General features: G+C 39.7%; 1 protein-coding gene across 2 annotated transcripts; it reads right to left on the reverse strand.

Annotated features, from left to right (window-relative positions):
• Positions 1–11,294: 11,294 nt before the first annotated feature.
• Positions 11,295–17,377, reverse strand: LOC121517106. Of its 2 annotated transcripts, none has more exons than XM_041798634.1 (4): positions 16,606–17,377; positions 14,373–14,657; positions 12,890–12,968; positions 11,295–11,563 (listed from the first exon to the last, which is right to left on the reverse strand). In XM_041798634.1, exons 1-4 carry the CDS (start codon positions 17,068–17,070, stop codon positions 11,541–11,543), a joined length of 852 nt encoding a protein of 283 aa, XP_041654568.1. In that variant the 5' UTR covers positions 17,071–17,377; the 3' UTR covers positions 11,295–11,540. The 2 variants fall into 2 exon arrangements, with proteins under 2 accessions (XP_041654568.1, XP_041654567.1); XM_041798633.1 differs by having other exon boundaries at positions 11,295–11,567.
• Between the last annotated feature and the right edge of the window lie 1,830 nt (positions 17,378–19,207).

The raw sequence follows: 19,207 nt of genomic DNA on the forward strand, positions 1-19,207 counted from the left end.
CACCGCTGATCACGACAGCGCTTTCTCTCTATCAGATGAGGAGATAACGACACAGCGGGGGAACTTTTAGAGGTTTGTTGAAAGCTGCTGAGCACATTTTCTGCAGAACATTTGATGAAAACACTCAGTATGTTTCCACGATGTTACAAGAGCCGAACTATGGCGTCGGTCTGGCTAACGCTGACCACAAACTCAAATAGAAGAGCACAGATATAAGGGTGAGTGAATCATTTAGTCTCTCCTGGACATGTTTACCTAAAAAGCCTGCAAAACATCAACCCTGTGGAGCACAGTCAGGCTGTAAACACCCTTTTCTTCAGGACAGCCTGGGCTTTAAGAATATGTCTTTAAAAAGTTATGGGGCAAGATAGAAAAAAGAAAAAACTATATGAAAATTAAAACAATGGCTTTCACACGAGGGGGCCCGGTCCTGGATCGGAGTACACTTGAGCCCAAAGTCTGTTTCGTTTTGGTCAGTGTAAATGCAAAAAAAATGCCCAGGCTCTGGGATCAGTTCAAGAGGACTCTGGCACGGTTTGAGATGTGAACGCAACCGCGCCCAGTTACGGGACAGTACAACAACAGTGAACAAAAAATTAAATTGTGGCCACGATATAGCTATAATGTGCGCACGAAATACAAATTCATAGTCACTAAAAACTAATTTGTGGCCACAAAATACTAAAATGACAAAATACTAATTCGTGGCAACAAAATACTAATTCATGGCCACGAAATAAGTATAACGTGTGCATGGTATACTAATTCGTGGCCACAAAATACTAAATTGTGGCCACAAAATTGTAATTAGTGGCCACAAAACACCAAATTGTAGCCACACAATACTTATTCATGGCCACGAAAAACTAAATAGTGGCCACAAATTACTAAATTGTGGCTACAAAATAGCAATTTGTGGCCACAAAAAGCAATTCGTGGCCATGAAATACTAAATTGTGGCCACAAAAATCATTTTGTGTCCACGAAATACTAAATTGTGGCCACAAAAAAATAATTTGTGGCCCTGAAATATTAAGTTGTGGCCACAAAATAGCAACTCGTGTCCACAAAATACTAAATTGTGGCCAGAAAATACTAATCTGTGGCTGCAAAATACTAAATTGTGGCCACTAAATACTAATTCGTGGCCACAAAGAAGTAGGTATAATGTGCTCATGTAATACTAATTGATAATATAAATATCATTCCTGGACAGCTGGATAAGCAAATCGAGCACACCTTTCTATCCTGGCGTCCAAGTCGTACCTCTGTCGGTAAAGCAACCTGGCTCTCAATATTCTGTTGAAATGTCTCTGGGTAATAACCATTCCTTGCAATGCCAGGCTTTTCAGAATGTCTTTGCTCATTCACAGCCTAAAATAAAATTCAATCATACTGTTCCTGTCCATCATGTAGCCTTAGCTCCTCTACTGCCTCTACCTTAGACCTTAGAGAAGGTCAATTAGTATTTCGTGCGCACATAATACCTACTTTGTGGCCACAGTTTAGTATTTCGTGGCCACAATTTAGTATTTCGTGGCCGTGAATTAGTATTTTGTGGCCACTATTTAGTATTTCGAAGCCACAATTTTGTATTTTGTGCATACGTAATAGCTATATTGTGGCCACAGTTTAATTGTTTTTTTTACCATGTCATGAGTGGGGCTCCAAACAATTGCGACGTGAATACAACCGCGCCCAGATGCGGGACAGAGAGTCGGATCAGCTATGTGTCATCATTGTAAGAACAAAAATTCTTTCCATTTGTTCACATTTTTCCTCAATAAAAGGTGAAAATCGTCAGCATTAAGTCAACAAACGGTGTTAAGACTCACCTTATGGATGAACAAAAGTTGGAGTCAGTGAGATGAGATACCAAGGCAATACAAGTCTCCTGTCCCTTTAAGAACTGCTGTATACACGCAATGCAAACCCATTTAATCTTGCAGCTGCGTGTAGATGTGTAGATATGAAGAGTGACGCTGCTGGCATCTTAAAAAGTGATTTTAAAAATATCCACACTTACAGGATGGACTTTTTTGCAGGTTAAAACATAAACAGGTTTTGCTCAGGTCATGACCTAAGTGGCTGCCATGTTTGTTCTTCTTCTGTCTCCTCCTCGGCCGGGCTTGTAAACCAGCTATGCAATATTGGCACCTGCTGTTTCAGACTGAGAAAATACACAAGTGGGCCGGGGCATGGATCTATGTTGCTAGTGTGACAGCAAGCCGGAGAGGGGAGGGGGAGGAAGAGTGCCATGGCGCAGCTCGAATCAATTGGGCCTAATGTGAAAGCAGGGATGTTCTGATACCATTTTTTCCTTCCTGATACGATTCTGATACCAAGGTGTTGGGTATTGGCTGATACCGAGTACTGATCCAATACCAGCGTGAAGTTTCTGGACTGACTTCAGAACTGCAAATTATTGTTTCAATTATTGTTTCATCGCTGATATTTACACACCATGTGCATTGCCTTTAATACTGCACAGCAGCACCTGAATCCAAATGGACTTGAAGCACTTTGTGGCCCTTACTGATGTTGTTTGGTCTTGTTTAGATCTCTTTAAGACGCCAAGACTAGCATGTCAGAAATGTTCTAACATCGTCGTCTAGTTTGACATCAACCACGGGAATCCTGGCGCCTACCAACAGGAGAGTATTTGCTCCTTATCTTTGCATCATCATTTACAACAGTCCCTTCCTTTCCTCCCTTTTGGGAACTATTGTGATAATCACGTTATCACATGCATACCTTAAGTTATATCTGAAGTATAACAAGTCTGTACTGCCCTCCTCCTGATACATCCATGATAGTTATCCATATTCCAATCAATTATTGTTTTTTAAATTTGTTTTCTTCTTTTATGAGCAAAAGACCGCTACGGTCACACTGAGCTCTTCTGTTGTAGAGTGATTGACACTCTTTGACCCGCCTCCCAACAACTATGGTAGCTGAGATGGACAAAACAGCTACTCCACCAGCCATGGTCAGCGGCATCTGGAACACAACAGTGTCCATGGTGTGGTGCTTCCACGGACGTCTGGCCTCTCAATTTCATTACCATTCTAGCTGCTAATGCTAATACTGCACTGTTCTGTTCTCTATCAATCAAAGCTGCTGCTGATTATTCACATATTGGTACCATTGTCACCAAAGTTAGAGCAGTTTCCTACAGAAAGGGATGTATGTTCATGTCACAACTATCATAAATTAGTCTTTTATTTGTTGTTTTGTTGTTTCTCTTGTCCTTCTCTTCTTCCTCATGATGATGTCATCTTTTAAAGTTAACAATCCATCCTTTCCTTAAAAGATGATGTCATTCTTCAAAGTCGATCAAACATTATATCCTTCATTTGAAGATTATGCCATCCTTTTAAATTCTTAAAACGTTCCATCCTCTCCTTTAAGATTGTATCATGCTTTTAAGATTGTAAAACATTACATCCTTTCCTTTAGGATTATGTCATGCTTTTAAGTTTGTAAAACATTACATCCTTTCTTTTAAGATTATGTCATGCTTTTAAGTTTGTCAAACATTCCATCTTTTCCTTTAGGATTATGTCATGCTTTTAAGTTTTTAAAACGTTATATCCTTTCCTTTAAGATTATGTCAAGCTTTTAATTTTGTAAAACATTCCATCCTTACTTTTAAGATCATGTCATGCTTTTAAGTTTGTAAAACATTCTATCCTTTCTTTTAAGATCATGTCATGCTTTTAAGTTTGTAAAACATTCCATCCTTTCTTTTACGATCATGTCATGCTTTTAAGTTTGTAAAACATTCCATCCTTTCTTTTACGATCATGTCATGCTTTTAAGTTTGTAAAACATTCCATCCTTTCTTTTAAGATCATGTCATGCTTTTAAGTTTGTAAAACATTCCATCCTTTCTTTTACGATCATGTCATGCTTTTAAGTTTGTAAAACATTCCATCCTTTCTTTTACGATCATGTCATGCTTTTAAGTTTGTAAAACATTCCATCCTTTCTTTTAAGATCATGTCATGCTTTTAAGATTGTAAATCATTACATCTTTTCCTTTAGGATTATGTCATGCTTTTAAGTTTTTAAAACATTCCATCCTTTCATTTAAGATTAAGTCATGCTTTTAAGTTTTTAAAACATTCCATCCTTTCCTTTACGATTATGTCATGCTTTATAGTTGATAAAACATTCTATCCTTTCCTTTAAAGATGTCATGTTTTTAAGTTCATTTGACATTCCATCCTTTCCTTTTAATATTATGTCATACTTTTAATTTTGAAAATGAGATTGTCATTGCAGAGGAAAGGTTGGAACGTTTTCATGTCAAGGCCATGGATGGTGTCTGTGAGTTGAGTTGCCTCGTCTGCACAGTGAAGGATGCAGAACTACTGACGTGGCGTTTAGAGAATGTTAGAGAGCATTCTTGGGTTTTCTTCAGGACTAGGATGTTTCTCAGAACTGATTCTTGGATGGAAAATCTCCAAAAATCTCCAACAGCAACAACGATTAGCTGTTTAAGTAGACGTTGTCTGACAAAACAAATTTCCCTGATGAACCGTTTGGGCTGAAAGGCTGAACCGACATCACTGGGGAGTCTGAGTGGTTGCCTCCAGCGGCTCCCTGAGACGCTGTTTCATTAGTTGCAATGGCAATCCACACAGCACAGCAGTCTGACAACCAAAATACTTTAATTCATCTGCTACTGGCACAGAGCATGTCAGCGCTACCACGTGTGTCATACCAGGATGACAGAGAAGGAGAAGAGACAGAAGGAGGGGGTGAGGGGAAGAGGAAGAGCGATTGGCAGCTGTGTGCAGACAGGAAGTTTGAGAGGAGAGAGATAAAAAATAAAAGATAGAAGGAATAATAACGAAATAAAACAAAATAGATGACTCTGAAAGAGGAAATCTGATTAAAATTTAAAATGGGACACTGCATCTGAGTCTGTGGCTTCTAAAGCAGCTGGCCTTCACCAGAGTCTGTTCTATGAACACATTTACCTGGATGACACCGGGGTGAGCTCCTAACACTCTCAGATTTTAGCCTGTTCAGCCCAGTGGAAAACTGAATCTTTACGCCTGTTTCAGAGTGGGTGTGTGTTTGCTGCATGCTCCAGCTCGCACGCTTACAGTGTTTCTATGAGGCACATGTGTTGGCCCTACCACTATGTGTTTCTTCCTAAGTTCTACCTCAGTAAATCTCCTACAGCTGACTTCTTTATTTGTAGAAATAGGCTGGGTAATATCAGATTAAAAGCATGACGGTAGTTTCTCCACAGAATTGCAAAACCAGGTTTTTACTTTGAAAATCAACCAGGAGTATTTATTTATCCTGCCAGTGACAGAGTCTATTGATGTGGAAACCGAAAGTTTCACAGATGGTTGAAGTTCAAAATAAGTTCATTAGGCTGACACGTTCTGACGTGCATCCTTCACCAGGGTCATCAGGGAACAGATTGCAAACATATTCTACTGATGTGGACATAGATATCTGCTAAAACGAGGTGAAAGTGGCTCTCTGATCATCATTTTCCTGTCAGTTTTGACCAAGAGATATGCATTTCATTAGATCAGTGGTTTTCAAATTTTTTCACCCTAGAGACACCTTAGGTTAAGCCAAAAACTCAAGGCACACCATATTCATATCAATACAAAATAGAATTTTAATATTTTAACAATCAAGGTGGCCTATAAGGAGGAATAAAGGGGAGAGGTTTCTGGGAGCCAACTGGGGGTGGCAAAAGTGGGCAAAAGGTGGCTCAATGGTGGGAAAAATTGGTTAAAAATGATGAAAAGACATGGCAAAATTGGGCATAAAGTGGCAAGGCGAAGTCAAAGTGGGTAACAATTAGCATAAGGGGCCAAAAAAAGGGTTGAAAGTGGCAAAAAAAATGTTGAAAGTGGCAAAAAGGTGGCAAAAATGGATTACAAGTGGCCAAAAAGTGTTAAATGTTGTTAAAAGGTGGTAAAAGGGGTTAAAAAAAAAGGGCAAAATTGGGTAAAAAGTGGCAAGACGAAGTCAAAGTGGGTAAAAATTAGCATAAGGGGCCAAAAAAAGGGTTGAAAGCGGCAAAAAAAAATGTTGAAAGTGGCAAAAAAGGTGGCAAAATGGGTTAAAGGTGGCTAAAAAGTCTTAAATGTTGTAAAAAGGTGGTAAAATGGGTTAAAAGTGATTCAACCCTCGGATCCTACTGTGTCTGTTTTGAGGACATTCATGATTTTTATCATCATTTTTTTTTGAGTTAATAGTCACATTTTTATAGATTGAGGCATCAAATTTGGCCAAAGTTATTATTTTTCTTCATATTAAAACACAAACAACCAAAAACAATGTGTTGCCCATAGAACTCGATTGACACGAAATAGCTCCATCCATCCTTGTTTGTCTGAAATCAGACTAATAGACTTCCATTAAAAACATGTTTTCTGACAGTGTGTCTATGGCACCAAAAAAAAACTTATAGCAACTGTTTTATTGCAGTCAGCTGATCTCCAGGGCACTAAATTTCACCATTCCACAGTGATCCAGCAGATCGTGCCAGCACACCATTTTAACCCCTTCGGCAACACAGACATGGTTTTCCTTCAGTGGACTCAGACTGTCTGGAGCGCTATTTCACCCACTAAACATCATCAGAATTAAATGAACCGATTCGTACCACTAGATATGGATGTCTGAGAGTGGGCTACATGTGTAAGGAAAAGTTTGTGTGCTCCTATGTATGTGCTCGGGTGAGAATCTGCGTCTATGTTTACAGCAGGACATGCCGTAAATGGAGTGTTTACAGTTGGAAATGTTACTTCTGAGTTCTGCAGTCTGGGACTAAGAAAGAGTGACATTTGGACGATTTCAACTTTGCCCTCACTTCATAGCAAGTGGATGGACATGCATGAGGATGCACGGGTCCTTTTGATCAATAGGTAAGAATATATCATATCTCAAATATGCAGTAAATTTATATACGCACGTAATTGGCATAATTGTGGTCACATTTTAGTTAGAGGTGGAAATGCGCGTGTTCATGATTCATATCCTACATATATATCCTCTGATCTTTTTATACCTGTACATAAAATAAATCTAGCATGAACAAATGCATTCACTCGCATATGATTTGGTAGAGGAGGAGGCTTGAGAAAAGGACGGTAAAACTGGCGTGTTTTTCGCTCTGATATACTCATCTGTTTAGCATGGACGCTAAACAGATATGAAGACATGAACATTTTTGAGCTATTAAGAGGAAGATTTGGAAACAGCAGTGTCAGAGCATTACGCCAACTAGAAAAACTGGAATAGACACGAGCCCGCTTCCGTAACCATTTAATCTTTAACCTCCGATGCAAGGATGAGGAATTAACGCCACAAAGCCTCAGTATCAAAAACCCCATCCGAACCAAAAACGCAGAAAACATCATTATCAGAGCAAAAAAGGACTTACTCAAGGAAAGGATAAGGGGAACAGTAAACAAAATTGACAGATTAAATGCGCAAATCAACGAGGGTATGTATGATCTCACCAAACATTTCCCAACGGATCAGGACACGCAACAAAAAATAAAAACACCTAAAACACGCACATGAAAAGGAGTTTACAATAACTAAAAACCGGGAGGTGAAGAAATTGGAAAAACTAATTCAGCGGAGAGACAGCAGCAAACACATACAACCAGGAAATAAACGTAAAATGGGTACATAATTCATCACAACGCATCCTCACAGCAACAGAAAAGAAGTTCTATCTAGGGGTTTAAACTACCCAAACACGCCAAAAGCCATCCTGTATGAAGACTACATCCTGGCCACAGAATTGGCCTGTCATAAAATACAGCAACAAGGCAAGAAGGCCAAACTGTGCAACGCGGTAGCAGGCATTCTTAAAACAACTAAACTCCCACAAAGCAACATCAGCAAAGATGTAAGAGCAGCCAAAGACTCTAAAAAAGGACAAAAGCATCACCATCCTACCAGCAGATAAGGGAAAAACCACAGTGGTCATGGACACAAACAAACACATGTCACATATGGAAACCCTGCTAGCCGACAAAAACACGAATGAATAAAGACCCCACAGAAAAGAAGAAAAAAGCACTGAAAGACCTGCTAAAACCACTACTGGACAGCAAGAAAATAACACAGGAAGCACATGATCATCTCATACCCACAGCAAACGTCACCCCCCGAACATATGGTACTCCAAAAATCCACAAAAAAGACCCCTCTACGGCCCATAGTCGACAGCATGGGTTCTGTTACATACAATCTATCAAAAACACTGGTCGAAATAATAAAACCGCTTCTTGGACTCACACAACACCACTGCAAAAATTCAAAAGAACTGGCCAAAGAACTCCAACACATGAAAATAGAAACAGATGAGATCCTCATTCCTCATGACGTGGCGTCATTATTCACAAAAACCCCGGTAGATGTCGCCCTACACATTTACGGGAACGACTAAAAAAGGACAAAACCCTCCACAAACGCACAAACCTCACAGCAGACGACATTTACAACCTTTTACAGTTCGTTTCTAAGTCCACATACTTCCAATTCAATAACACCATTTACAGTCAAAAAGAGGGATTCACCATGGGTGACCCCTTATCTGCCATCATCAGCAGTTTTTTTTATGGAGGATCTGGAACAAAAAGCCATCACCACAGCACCACCACGACTCAAACCCACCCTCTGGAAAAGATACGTGGACGATATACTGGAGAAAATCAAAATCGGACATACACAACCCCTCACCGACCATCTCAACACCATTGACACCACAGGAAACATAAAATTCACAATAAAACACTGGCATTCCTGGACATGAACATCCGCCACAAGGATGACGGCAGCATTAAAATCACAGTTTACAGAAAACCCACACGTACCGACCAGTACCTCCTATGGACTTCAGGACATCCAACAACACACAAATTATCAGCTGTCAGGACTTTATTTGAACGGACCGGTTTCATCACAGAGGAAGAGGACAGACAACAGGAGGAACAGCACATACAGCAGGCCCTCACACGCTGCCAGTACCCCAGGTGGGCCATCAATAAAGGAAAACAACAGGTCAAAAACAAACAGAAAACAAAAAAACAACAACAACAAACAAAACAAAAACAAGAAACCCAAGACAGCAATAAAACTACAGTCACACTACCCTACATAACAGAACCCATTCAACATATCATGAGGAAACACAAGCTCGACACGGCCATGAAACCACACACCAAATTACGACAACTCCTGGGACACCCAAAGGACAAAACTGAACAGGACAAAAAGTGTGACGTCAGACGAAATTCCATGCAACCCCTGCAAAAACACAAACATCAGGGAGACAGGGAGATCATTCAACACAAGAAAAAATAACATCAAAAGGAGTGTGAAAAGGAAACTGCAACACGACTCACAAGAACTCAGACAGAAAAAGCACTACAGGAAAACCTCAAATCTGCAACATCAGACCACTGCAAAAGAAATAATCATGTTATGGACTGTGACGAGGCCAGAACCATCGGAGTCGAGGAAAACAAACACAAAGGTTGGATTAAGGAGGCTATGGAGATTAGGAGACGCGCTTAGAGGGTCTTCAACAGGGACGGAGGGGGCTTCATGCTTTCCCAAACCTGGGACACTCTACTCCAGAAGAAATAGGATGGCGGGGGCCGCGGTGCGCTTGGCGGAGCTGTTGGGTTCGTTTGGGCCCGTCATGACATGCCATTACGGCGTGGGCGTGACTGGCCCGGCGGATCCGGCAGCGCCGCTGGGCGTGCCGCGTTAGCCGGCTGTCAAAATCTGCCGGCTGACACGTCACACGCCGTCAGTGAGACGCTTCTGAAGAAGGCGAGAGCAGCTCGCCGAAACTGTCAAGGTAGAAACTAACATCTTTATTTTCACCCTATGTCTGAACAAAAGAACTCAAAACTCCTGTATGGACGCTGTCTCACTGAATCCAAGTCACAGGCATGGTGCACAATAACTGGCATAAAAAGGGTGTAACATTGATTTGTTTTATATAGTGGTCAGGGTTGAAGATCTGAAGCAGTGAAAGTTTAAAAAAAATGAAAAATGAGTGTTTTATTAACACTTTTCTGCATGTCCGTTTTCTGGCCAAACACAGACAGATGGAGCTAGAAATGACGAGGGAACGAGATTTAAAAATGGGAAGAATTGGGTAAAAAAGTGGCCAGACAAAGTCAAAGTGAGTGAAAATTGACGAGAAGGTGGCAAAAATGGATTGAAAGTGGCAAAAAGTTGGCAAAATAGGTAACCAGTGGCAGAAAGGTGGCAAAGAGGGTTAAAGTTGCTAAAAGGTGGTAAAAAGGGGTTAAAAGTGAGGGGGGAAAATGGCAAAAAATGTCCAAATAATAGTAGGCAAAAAAAAAAAAAAAAACACCAAAAAGGTAGCGAAATTGGTTAAATGTGGCAAAAATGTTTTAAGTTGTCAAAATAAGTGGCAAAATGAGTAGAAGAATTGGTTAACTTTGTAAGAAGTGGCATAAATTAATAATTTCAACACCAATTTCAACTCAATAATAGTTTGCCAAATGAGGAAACTGTTAGCCAGGATGCTAGCACCAATCCTACTGATCGAACACACATGCACTGATATTACCAATAAATCAAACCAAAATAAAGGTGTCAGAGACCGGGGACCCCCACTGGACCTGACGGTGGATGAACGCAGCCATGAATATTCTAGATTAGTGTGCAGACAAGGCCGTCCATAAGGGGTGAGCTTTCTGGGGCCCAGCCAAACTGGGGGCCCATGGAGGTCAACAAAATCATGGTCTATTGTAAAGTTTAGCTGTGATATTCATATTTACATATTTACATATTGCAAATGAGAGCATGCTCTCAATGGAATCTCAAGATTAAATAAAGGCTGAATAAAAAAATGAACATTTGATATGTTGTTTCTGTTCTAATGACAATCAAATATGGGTTTATGAGATCTGACAAACAAGCCTGTTTTTACTTACATTTTACAGCGTCCCAAATTTTTTTTTTTTATTTTGGGGAGACTTTTGAACAGACCCAGGGTCTAAACTGCCAAAGTGAGCTGTTTTTGATCAAGATTTTCTCACTTTTGTTCATTTTCACTCCACATTTTCAGTCCACATTTTTGTGGACGATTGATGACACATCAAATCTGAATATCACATTGATTTTTTTGAATTTCACGCCAAGTTCAGTGACGCTTTAAAAACAGAAAACTCTGAGGAAGATAGTGAAGAATGAGACCTATGAATGTGACTAAAGTATTTAATCTACATTTGTAAAAGAGCAGTCGAGTCAAGGAAGACTGTGAAGAGTTTAATGAGACATGAATGCACAGCATTTCATTTTCATGATCCAAGAATAACGTCGGCATTTCAAACGGACTCATCCTGTTACTGACACTTTAGCTTACAATGCATTTAGAGGAAAGGACATTTTTAAACCGGCATCATTTAAGAGATTTAAAGTTTTCTGCAGAAATCACTGGAACTCCGTCATGATTTGATGTAAACATGAGACGGGTGGAAACTGTAGAAGTCTCTAGATCATGTCGTCCCTCCTCCTGGTGCTGTCTGGAGAAGAAAACAGTCACTTCAGAAAGTGTTCAGATATGGCAGCCATCCTAGAGTTATCATTAGAAACACCAGGGAATAAAACCATCAAACTCTGCAGAAATAAAACTCATTGATCGTTAAGTTTAACCTCCTGAGACTGCATGCATGTGAGGACAGTACACAGTGAAATCCAATAATTTAGAGACAAATGTTCAGAAGGTACTTTGACGTTTGAGTGCTTTGCTTGGGAGAATTTGCTCTTCTTATTTCTTTAGGACTGTGCCTGGAACTTCACAAGTATTTCATGGGACATGTAAAACGTATGTTTTAGAGTTTCGTTGGAAGATTTGGGTTAAATTGCTTTCATTTTTTTCTGTATTTTCATTTTCATGGGAATTTGGGAAAATTGGCTTTTCAGAGAAATTTGTTTGGACATTTTCTGGCATTTTCACAGCAAATTTGAGAAATATATTTGTCATTATTTGGGAATTGTTTTGGGAATTTGGGATTGGAGTTCGTCCTTTGAGACTTTCAGGAATTATAGAAATTTCATGGAATTTGTTCGGATGTTTTTGTCATTTTCATGGAATTCTGGGTAATTTCTTCATCTGATGTTGAGAAAAGAAAAAAGAGAAATGAGGACTATTTGAGGAAAATCTGGGTCACTTTTTTATGGCATACTTTTAAATTATATTTGTGAATTTTCGCAGAAAATTTTTAGGGAATTTCTTTGAAATATTAAGGAATTTGGTGGATTTTGCTGGAAGACCTTTTTGTCAAAGACAAAGCTCATGTTTGAACTGATCAGGTCCTACTTCTCACAAATACACGGGGAAACTACGAATGTCCCATTGAAAACCATTGAAAATGTCTTTTTTTATGCCACATTTATCTTACCATAAACTTATGGATTCTTTCATGTTAAAGTTTCATTTTGAAGTACTAGCTTTGAATTTTCAATTTTCATAATTGTCCACCAGATGGCGCTGCTGTTCACCATTCAAAGTATGAGGAAAATTTCGCTGTTGCTCTGCCTCTCCGCTGTGTTACTAGTATTGTTGGAAAACAGTGTGTGTAAAAATGTGTGTTTTTGTGTGTTATTTATTTGAATTGCTGTGATTGTGTTTTATTAAAACAGTAGAACTGTGTAAACAAACTGACCTTCAAAGAGTTAAATCCCAGAAAAGATTTATAATTGATATGTACAGGAGATTCAGGACAATAATCTAAAAATGTCCACTGGCAGAAATGAGCACTGTGTTGTGAAGCCAAAATGTCTTAAACATGTAGTCTAATGAGACAGCATGGATTATTCTGGAATAAAGAGACATCCTACAGACCCGAGGGACTTCTCTGTACTGTTTGGAGAGGCACCGATTCCTCAGGGTTCTGCTGGTTGTTGCTCTGCACTCTGCAACCCTACGAAACACAAGTAGAAATGACTGAAAATACAGAAATGTCTTCCTGCAACAATCATCACTCCAAGTCAAGATGTTGATATAAGGTAAACTTCTGATCTTTGGTGGAAAAACTGAATTAATCTGTCTGATTCATAAAGACAAAGAAAGGACAGCTGCAAGAGCAACACCAGTCATGTAGTGTTACTGAGATAACAGTGAACTCTAGTGGCGTTGTTTGGTATTACATGTACATAAAAACACAAAACAATCAGAATAGTAAGAACAGCTGAGTAAATAAAACCCAGAGTTCCAGCTGAGGTTCATCTAGCCTAGACCCCCCCCCCCAGCCCCTCCCTCCCTACTGTCCCTAACCAGCCACAACATATTCAGTCAATACAGCTTTAAAGATCTATTAGCTTTACCAGGTTTACTCAACCCTTCTTAACCAAAGAGCCAATTGATTAAAAAATATCTTTGCAAAAGCCAAAATCTAAGTGGTGAAAAGTGGAAATAAAGGATTGAAGAGGTAACAAAAATAAGTTGGAGGTGGCAAAAGTGGTCAAAAGGGGCAAAAGAGTGGTAAAAAAAATAAAAAAGGAGGAAAAAATAGGCATAAAATGACAAACACTGGATGAAAATGGGCAAAAATGTGGAGAAAAGTGGCAAAAAGATTAGTTACTGTTGGTCAAAAAGTGGCAAGTATGTAGCAAAAAAATGAGTGAAAAGTGACTTAAATGGGCAAAAAGCAGCAAAAAGGTGGCAAAAATGGGTGAAAATGGCAATAAAGGGGAAAAAACTGCAAATAGCAGAGAGCAGGACATACGTGGCAAAAATGGGAGGAAAGTAGCAAAAAGAAGGGGCAAAATGTCAACAGGCAATAAGCAACAAATTAGTGAAAAGTGACTAAAATGGGCAAAAAGCAGGTGGCAAAAAAGGCATTGAAATGGGCGAAAAGTGGCAAAAAAGGGGGAAAAATTGCAAATAACAAAAAGCAGGATATGTGTGCCAAAATTGTGGGAAAAAAGTAGCAAAGAGAAGTGACAAAATGGGCTAAAAGCAGCAAAAAATTTTAAAAAGTGGGAAAAAAAACTGAAAAGGGGGAACAAAATGCAAATAAGGGCAATGGAAATACACAGACAATAAAATTAAAGCCTTCTGTATAACTGTGGGATACAGCCCACACAGTCCCAGTGACGTAGCTGATTGGTTGACCCCACTTTTACTAGCAGAACTTCCATGTAACAGCTGTCTTTGAACTAGCAAGTTTTGCATGTAAAGGTGGAATCAGCCACTCAGATACCTCACTGACAGCCTAGGATTGTGGGTAATGTAGTGCTGTTGACTGTGATTGCAGACAGAGGGGCAAACATCACAATCTGCAAAAATAAAAAAGGAATGACAGAAAGACAGAGCACTGAGTTACCGTCACTGGTGCGATCATTTTTTCCATAAATTGTAAATAATCCACCCACTCTCCTTTCGGCACTTTGTCATTAATCTCTTTCTCCTTCATTTCTCTCTGAGCCTTGGACACAAGCTCTTCTCCAACCTCCAACATCAGCTCATCGCCATCTACTTCTTTGCTGCAACATTTCAGACTCTGGCAATCACCACAGGCAGAGTAGGAAGTAGCACGGAAAGTTCGCCAAAACGGCGGCACGATGCAGCCCACAAAGGTGATTCCACAGAGTAAAATCATGCCGTAGAACTGAAAGAAGAAAAACATCAGGTTGTATCATTGAAGCATTCAGTGAAAATTTACAGCAGCAGCTTCAAAACCTTTTATTTATATATATATAGACATATTTATACACATATATGTGTCTATACACTCCCCTCCAAAAGTATTGGCACATTTCAGCTTAAATTTCCAGGTAGTAACATCTGGATCTGATACACAACTTCTGTTTAAACAACTTTTCATGTGAGCAAAAGTATTGGAGCATGTGACTGACAGGTGTGTTTTGATGCCCAGGTGTGTCAGATTACATTGATTATTTACACAATAAATAGTGCTGAATGTCTACGCTCAGTTTCAGATTTGGGTGTTGCCTGTGCTGACTGTATTTATAGTTAGAGGTGTAAACAATATGAAAACCAGAGAGCTGTCTATGGGTGAAAAACAAGCAACTGTGAAGATGAGAGACTCAATCAGAACAACAGCACAAACATTGGCCATAGCCAGTACAACTATTTGGAATGTCCTAGAGAAAGGAGAAACCACTGGAGTCAAACAGGTAGACCAAGGAAAACAGCAGCAGCTGATGACAGAAACATTGTGAGAGCTGTAAAGAAAGAACCTAAAACAACTGTTAGTAAAATCAGCAACAACTTCCAGAGGACAGGAGTGAAGGAATCACCATCTACTGTTAGTGACATCATCAACAACCTCCAGAGGACAGGAGTGAAGGAATCACCATCTACTGTTAGTGACATCATCAACAACCTCCAGAGGACAGGAGTGAAAAGTGACATCATCAACAACCTCCAGAGGACAGGAGTGAAGGAATCACCATGGACTGTTCATAGACGACCTCATGAACAAAAGTACAGGGGCTACACCAGTTGATGCAAACCACTCATTAGCTGGAATTTGCCAAAAAGTACAGAGGAAAGCCTTATGCCCCATTTATAAGACAACATTTTGCTTCATTTTCCATTTTTGTTTCCAAAAAGTTCTACGTTCAGGCAGCAATGTTTTCAAAATGATCTCCGTTCACACGAGACTGTGGGAAACACCATAAACAATCGGGTATACATGCCAGGCCAGTAGATGGCAGTGTGATTTTCGTCCCTGTACCAGATTCTGACTCGACCCATACACTCTTCGATTGCATATGGGTCAGAATCTGGCGCAGGCATGAAATACATCTACGTTACCTCACCAAGTGATGGTGAGGTAAATCAACGCTTTGTTGGAGAAGTACAGTTAAATTCAAAAGAATGAGGAGCACGAAAAGTACACTGGTATCGGCCATCTTTGTTTTGAGATACACGCATGCGCTATAAGCCTACTCGCGCATGGATATTTACTGCAGCCGCAGTGAGCATGTTCGTTTTCAGGAAGTGCTGTTTTCCCTGTTTACATGGAGATGGAGACGGGGGTGTTTTGAAAAACTTCCACTCTGGAGCGCGTTTCCAAAAATTTCAGTTTTCAGGCACTAAAACGCCGTTGGCGTCTAAAAAACAGCCAAAATGCTACAAAACGTTTGCGTTTTCACTGGAAAACGTTGTCGTGTAAAGGGGGCATTAAACTTTCTGGGACAAAGTTCCAAGTTCCTGGCCAAGGCAGTTCTCCACACAGTCTGGCCAGGTGTCCAGCTCTTGGAAGAGCCCTTTTTGTGCCAGACTTCTTGTATTTGACATTTATGGAGGCCACTGTGCTCTTAGGAACCTTCAGAGCTGCATAAATGTTTTTGTAGTCTTGCCCAGATATGAGGATAAAAACTTATTTTATAGACTGTAGCATCAGGCAGCAACATAAAATAGAACAAAGTGAAGGTGGTCTGAATACTGTCTGAATGTAATGTTAATGCATTGTATCAACAGAGAGTGAGTAGCAAAAGAAGGATCTGATGCAACATTTGACTCATAATCAATAAGATATGTGCACCGTAACACTAGAAATATGATGCATATAAAAAACAAAATCTTACCCTTGAATTTATGATCATTTGATTGATGGTCACCACAGGTTCACCCCCAGAAGTGACGTCCTTCTTTTCCTTACATTGCAATTCTGCCACAGCCCTGGAATTCTCGTTCATGCAGCAAACGTACCATTCGGCATCAATAAAGACCGCGGCGATCCACAGCAGGCCAACACAGAGCGCCTTCAGTGAGCGAAGGACCAGGATGGAGCTGAAGTTAATCGAACAGGTCCAGCAGGTGTACCTTATCACTCTGCCAAACCGAGCATCAGTTGCCAGCATCAAGGTGGTTACGATAAAAAATGGCATGAACAGGTAACCGTAGCAGAAAGAAGGCTGGGGTGCACAGATGCATGGAAATTCTCCCTTTAATGCTTGGTAGGAAAAAATCAGGCTGGTGAAAATAAAGGTATTGGTGTTGTCTTTGAGGTCCTTGAGTAAGGTCTGCACTGGCTCAGCAAGAGACTCCATGGTGAAAGGAGAAGTGATCCTCTGCTGTGACCTGCCAGACTCTTAAATATGTCTAACATCATTTCCTCTTTTTGCAATAAAGCAGTCACCCAGAAACAGGAATAACTTTTTGGTTTCCAGATCTATACTACCATAGGCCAAGCCCACATCTCAGATCTGAGGGAAGACAAAGACGACTGTGAACGAAGGCCTGGTTCAATCCGTTTTCTTCGCTTTTTTTACAGGATGTCTCAAGTTTATATCCAATGTGATAAACAAGTAATATTTTCATGTAAAACATCTCTGCAGTACATAGATCATCGGCCTTTGTCCAGAGGTGGTGACTGTGTGGTGGAGCAGCAGCCAATCACAGCCACTGTCCTGGCGTACTCCCTCACGAACCTTGAACCTGGAAACCCTCATGCACTGTTTGGCAATTACATCACAGTTGAACTTATTTAAGACTGTATCACACACAGTTTGTGGAGATTCAGAATAGACTGCAGAAATGACAAAATATGAACCAGAAACCAAAATAATAATTAAAAAAAAAAAAAAAAAGATTCGGCAGAACTTTCTGATCTGATAGATTCTTTCAGAGGTAACAAAACCGAGCTCCGGTCATAAAATGATATGTCTGATTCTTTGGTGGTGTTAGTCATCCCTTTTATTCACTTCTTTTATGATCTGTTGAAAAGGAAATTATTATTGCCGTCTGAAGAGATTACTTTATGTTCATGTTTAGCTGCTTGCTCAAGCTTAAGGTGTGTCTAAAAACACAGACACTAGTCCCCATTGGTAGTGGTGTGATAACACATCTGGCTCAAGAGACCAGATTTATGTTTCATTATTTTTGAATTTAAAAATTTTGATAAAATACATCTCTGGAAAGATATAATTTCATTGTAAGGATTCCCAAATTTAGAGCCCATGTCTATATGTCTATAAAACATTCAGTCCTTGCCATCAAGGATGATGTCATCATTTGATGTACTGTATATAAACATTCTAACCGTGCCTTTAAAGATGATGTCATCTTTTGATGTATATGATCATTCTAACCTTGACTTTAAAGATAATGTCATCTTTTGATGTATATAAACATTCTAACCTTGACTTTAAAGACGATGTCATCCTTTTATGTATATAAAACGTTCTAACCTTGCCTTTAAAGATGAGATCATCTTTTGATGTAGGATATAAACATTGTAACCTTGCCTTTAAGGATGATGTCATCTTTTGATGCACTGTATATAAACATTCTAACCTTTCCTTAAAGATGATGTCATTTATGATGTTTATAAAACAGTTCGTCCTTGTCTGTGAAGATGAAGTAATCCTTTAATTTCTAGAAAACATTCCATCTTTGCCTGTGAAGACGACATCATCTTCCATCCTTGCCTTTTGCCTGCAGACCAGTCCAGGCCTCTAGTTGCCATTTCAGTCAGACCAGTACCCCACAAGACTGAATTTCTTGATATTGTCAATTTTTGCATTATTTGGCCTCTACTATTGGACTACATATTTTAAAAAGGGATCATATTCAAAAGCAACGTTTCTGAACCTTTGTTTAGTCGAGGCACCCTTTAAAAATTTCTCATGTCAAAATGGGGTAATAAAAAAATCACAAGCATTTGAAATCCCCATGCCTGCCTAGGGAGCCATGAAGTCATTAAATTAGGAAGATAAACCTCATCTTTAAAAAATTAAAAGGCCTTTCTTTTCAGAGAATGGTCTGTTAGGCCTTAAACACAATCTTCACAGATCCTCTCTCAAACACCTGCTGAGCTGAAGAACGAAGACCTGATCCAAGGAAAAGAATGATCTGTCAATTCATGGTGACTCTTGGTTGAATTTGGTGCATGTGAAGACACCCCAGAGTTTAGGAAGGCTGTTCTAGAGTGCTCTTTTTGAGACAGTTTCACACAGTCCAGCAAGAGAGATTGTGTAAAAGAGGAAGTGAAAGTTCTTTGGTTAGTCAAAGAAGTCTAAAACGCAGTTCTGCAGAAACGAAAGAGATAAACAAATTGAGTCTCTCTGTTTCTTGGAATCATTCAGGAAAAGGAAGGGTTCACAGGCCAATGATAAACTAAAGTCATCTGACTTTAGTATCCCTGTTTCTGACATGGTTTTTAAGTACCTGGGGTTTTGAAAACCC

The sequence above is a fragment of the Cheilinus undulatus genome, linkage group 11, assembly GCF_018320785.1.
Source record: "Cheilinus undulatus linkage group 11, ASM1832078v1, whole genome shotgun sequence".
Taxonomy (NCBI): Eukaryota; Metazoa; Chordata; class Actinopteri; order Labriformes; family Labridae; genus Cheilinus; species Cheilinus undulatus.

Bases quoted from the DNA above. Each gene is read 5' to 3' on its own strand.
- LOC121517106 (XM_041798633.1), bottom strand. From the start codon at position 17,070: ATGGAGTCTCTTGCTGAGCCAGTGCAGACCTTACTCAAGGACCTCAAA. The intron at 14,658-16,605 runs GTAAGATTTTGT...TTCTTCTTTCAG, and splicing joins AAATGATCATAAATTCAAGG to TTCTACGGCATGATTTTACT. The intron at 12,969-14,372 runs GTAACTCAGTGC...TGTGTTTCGTAG, and splicing joins AAATGATCGCACCAGTGACG to GGTTGCAGAGTGCAGAGCAA.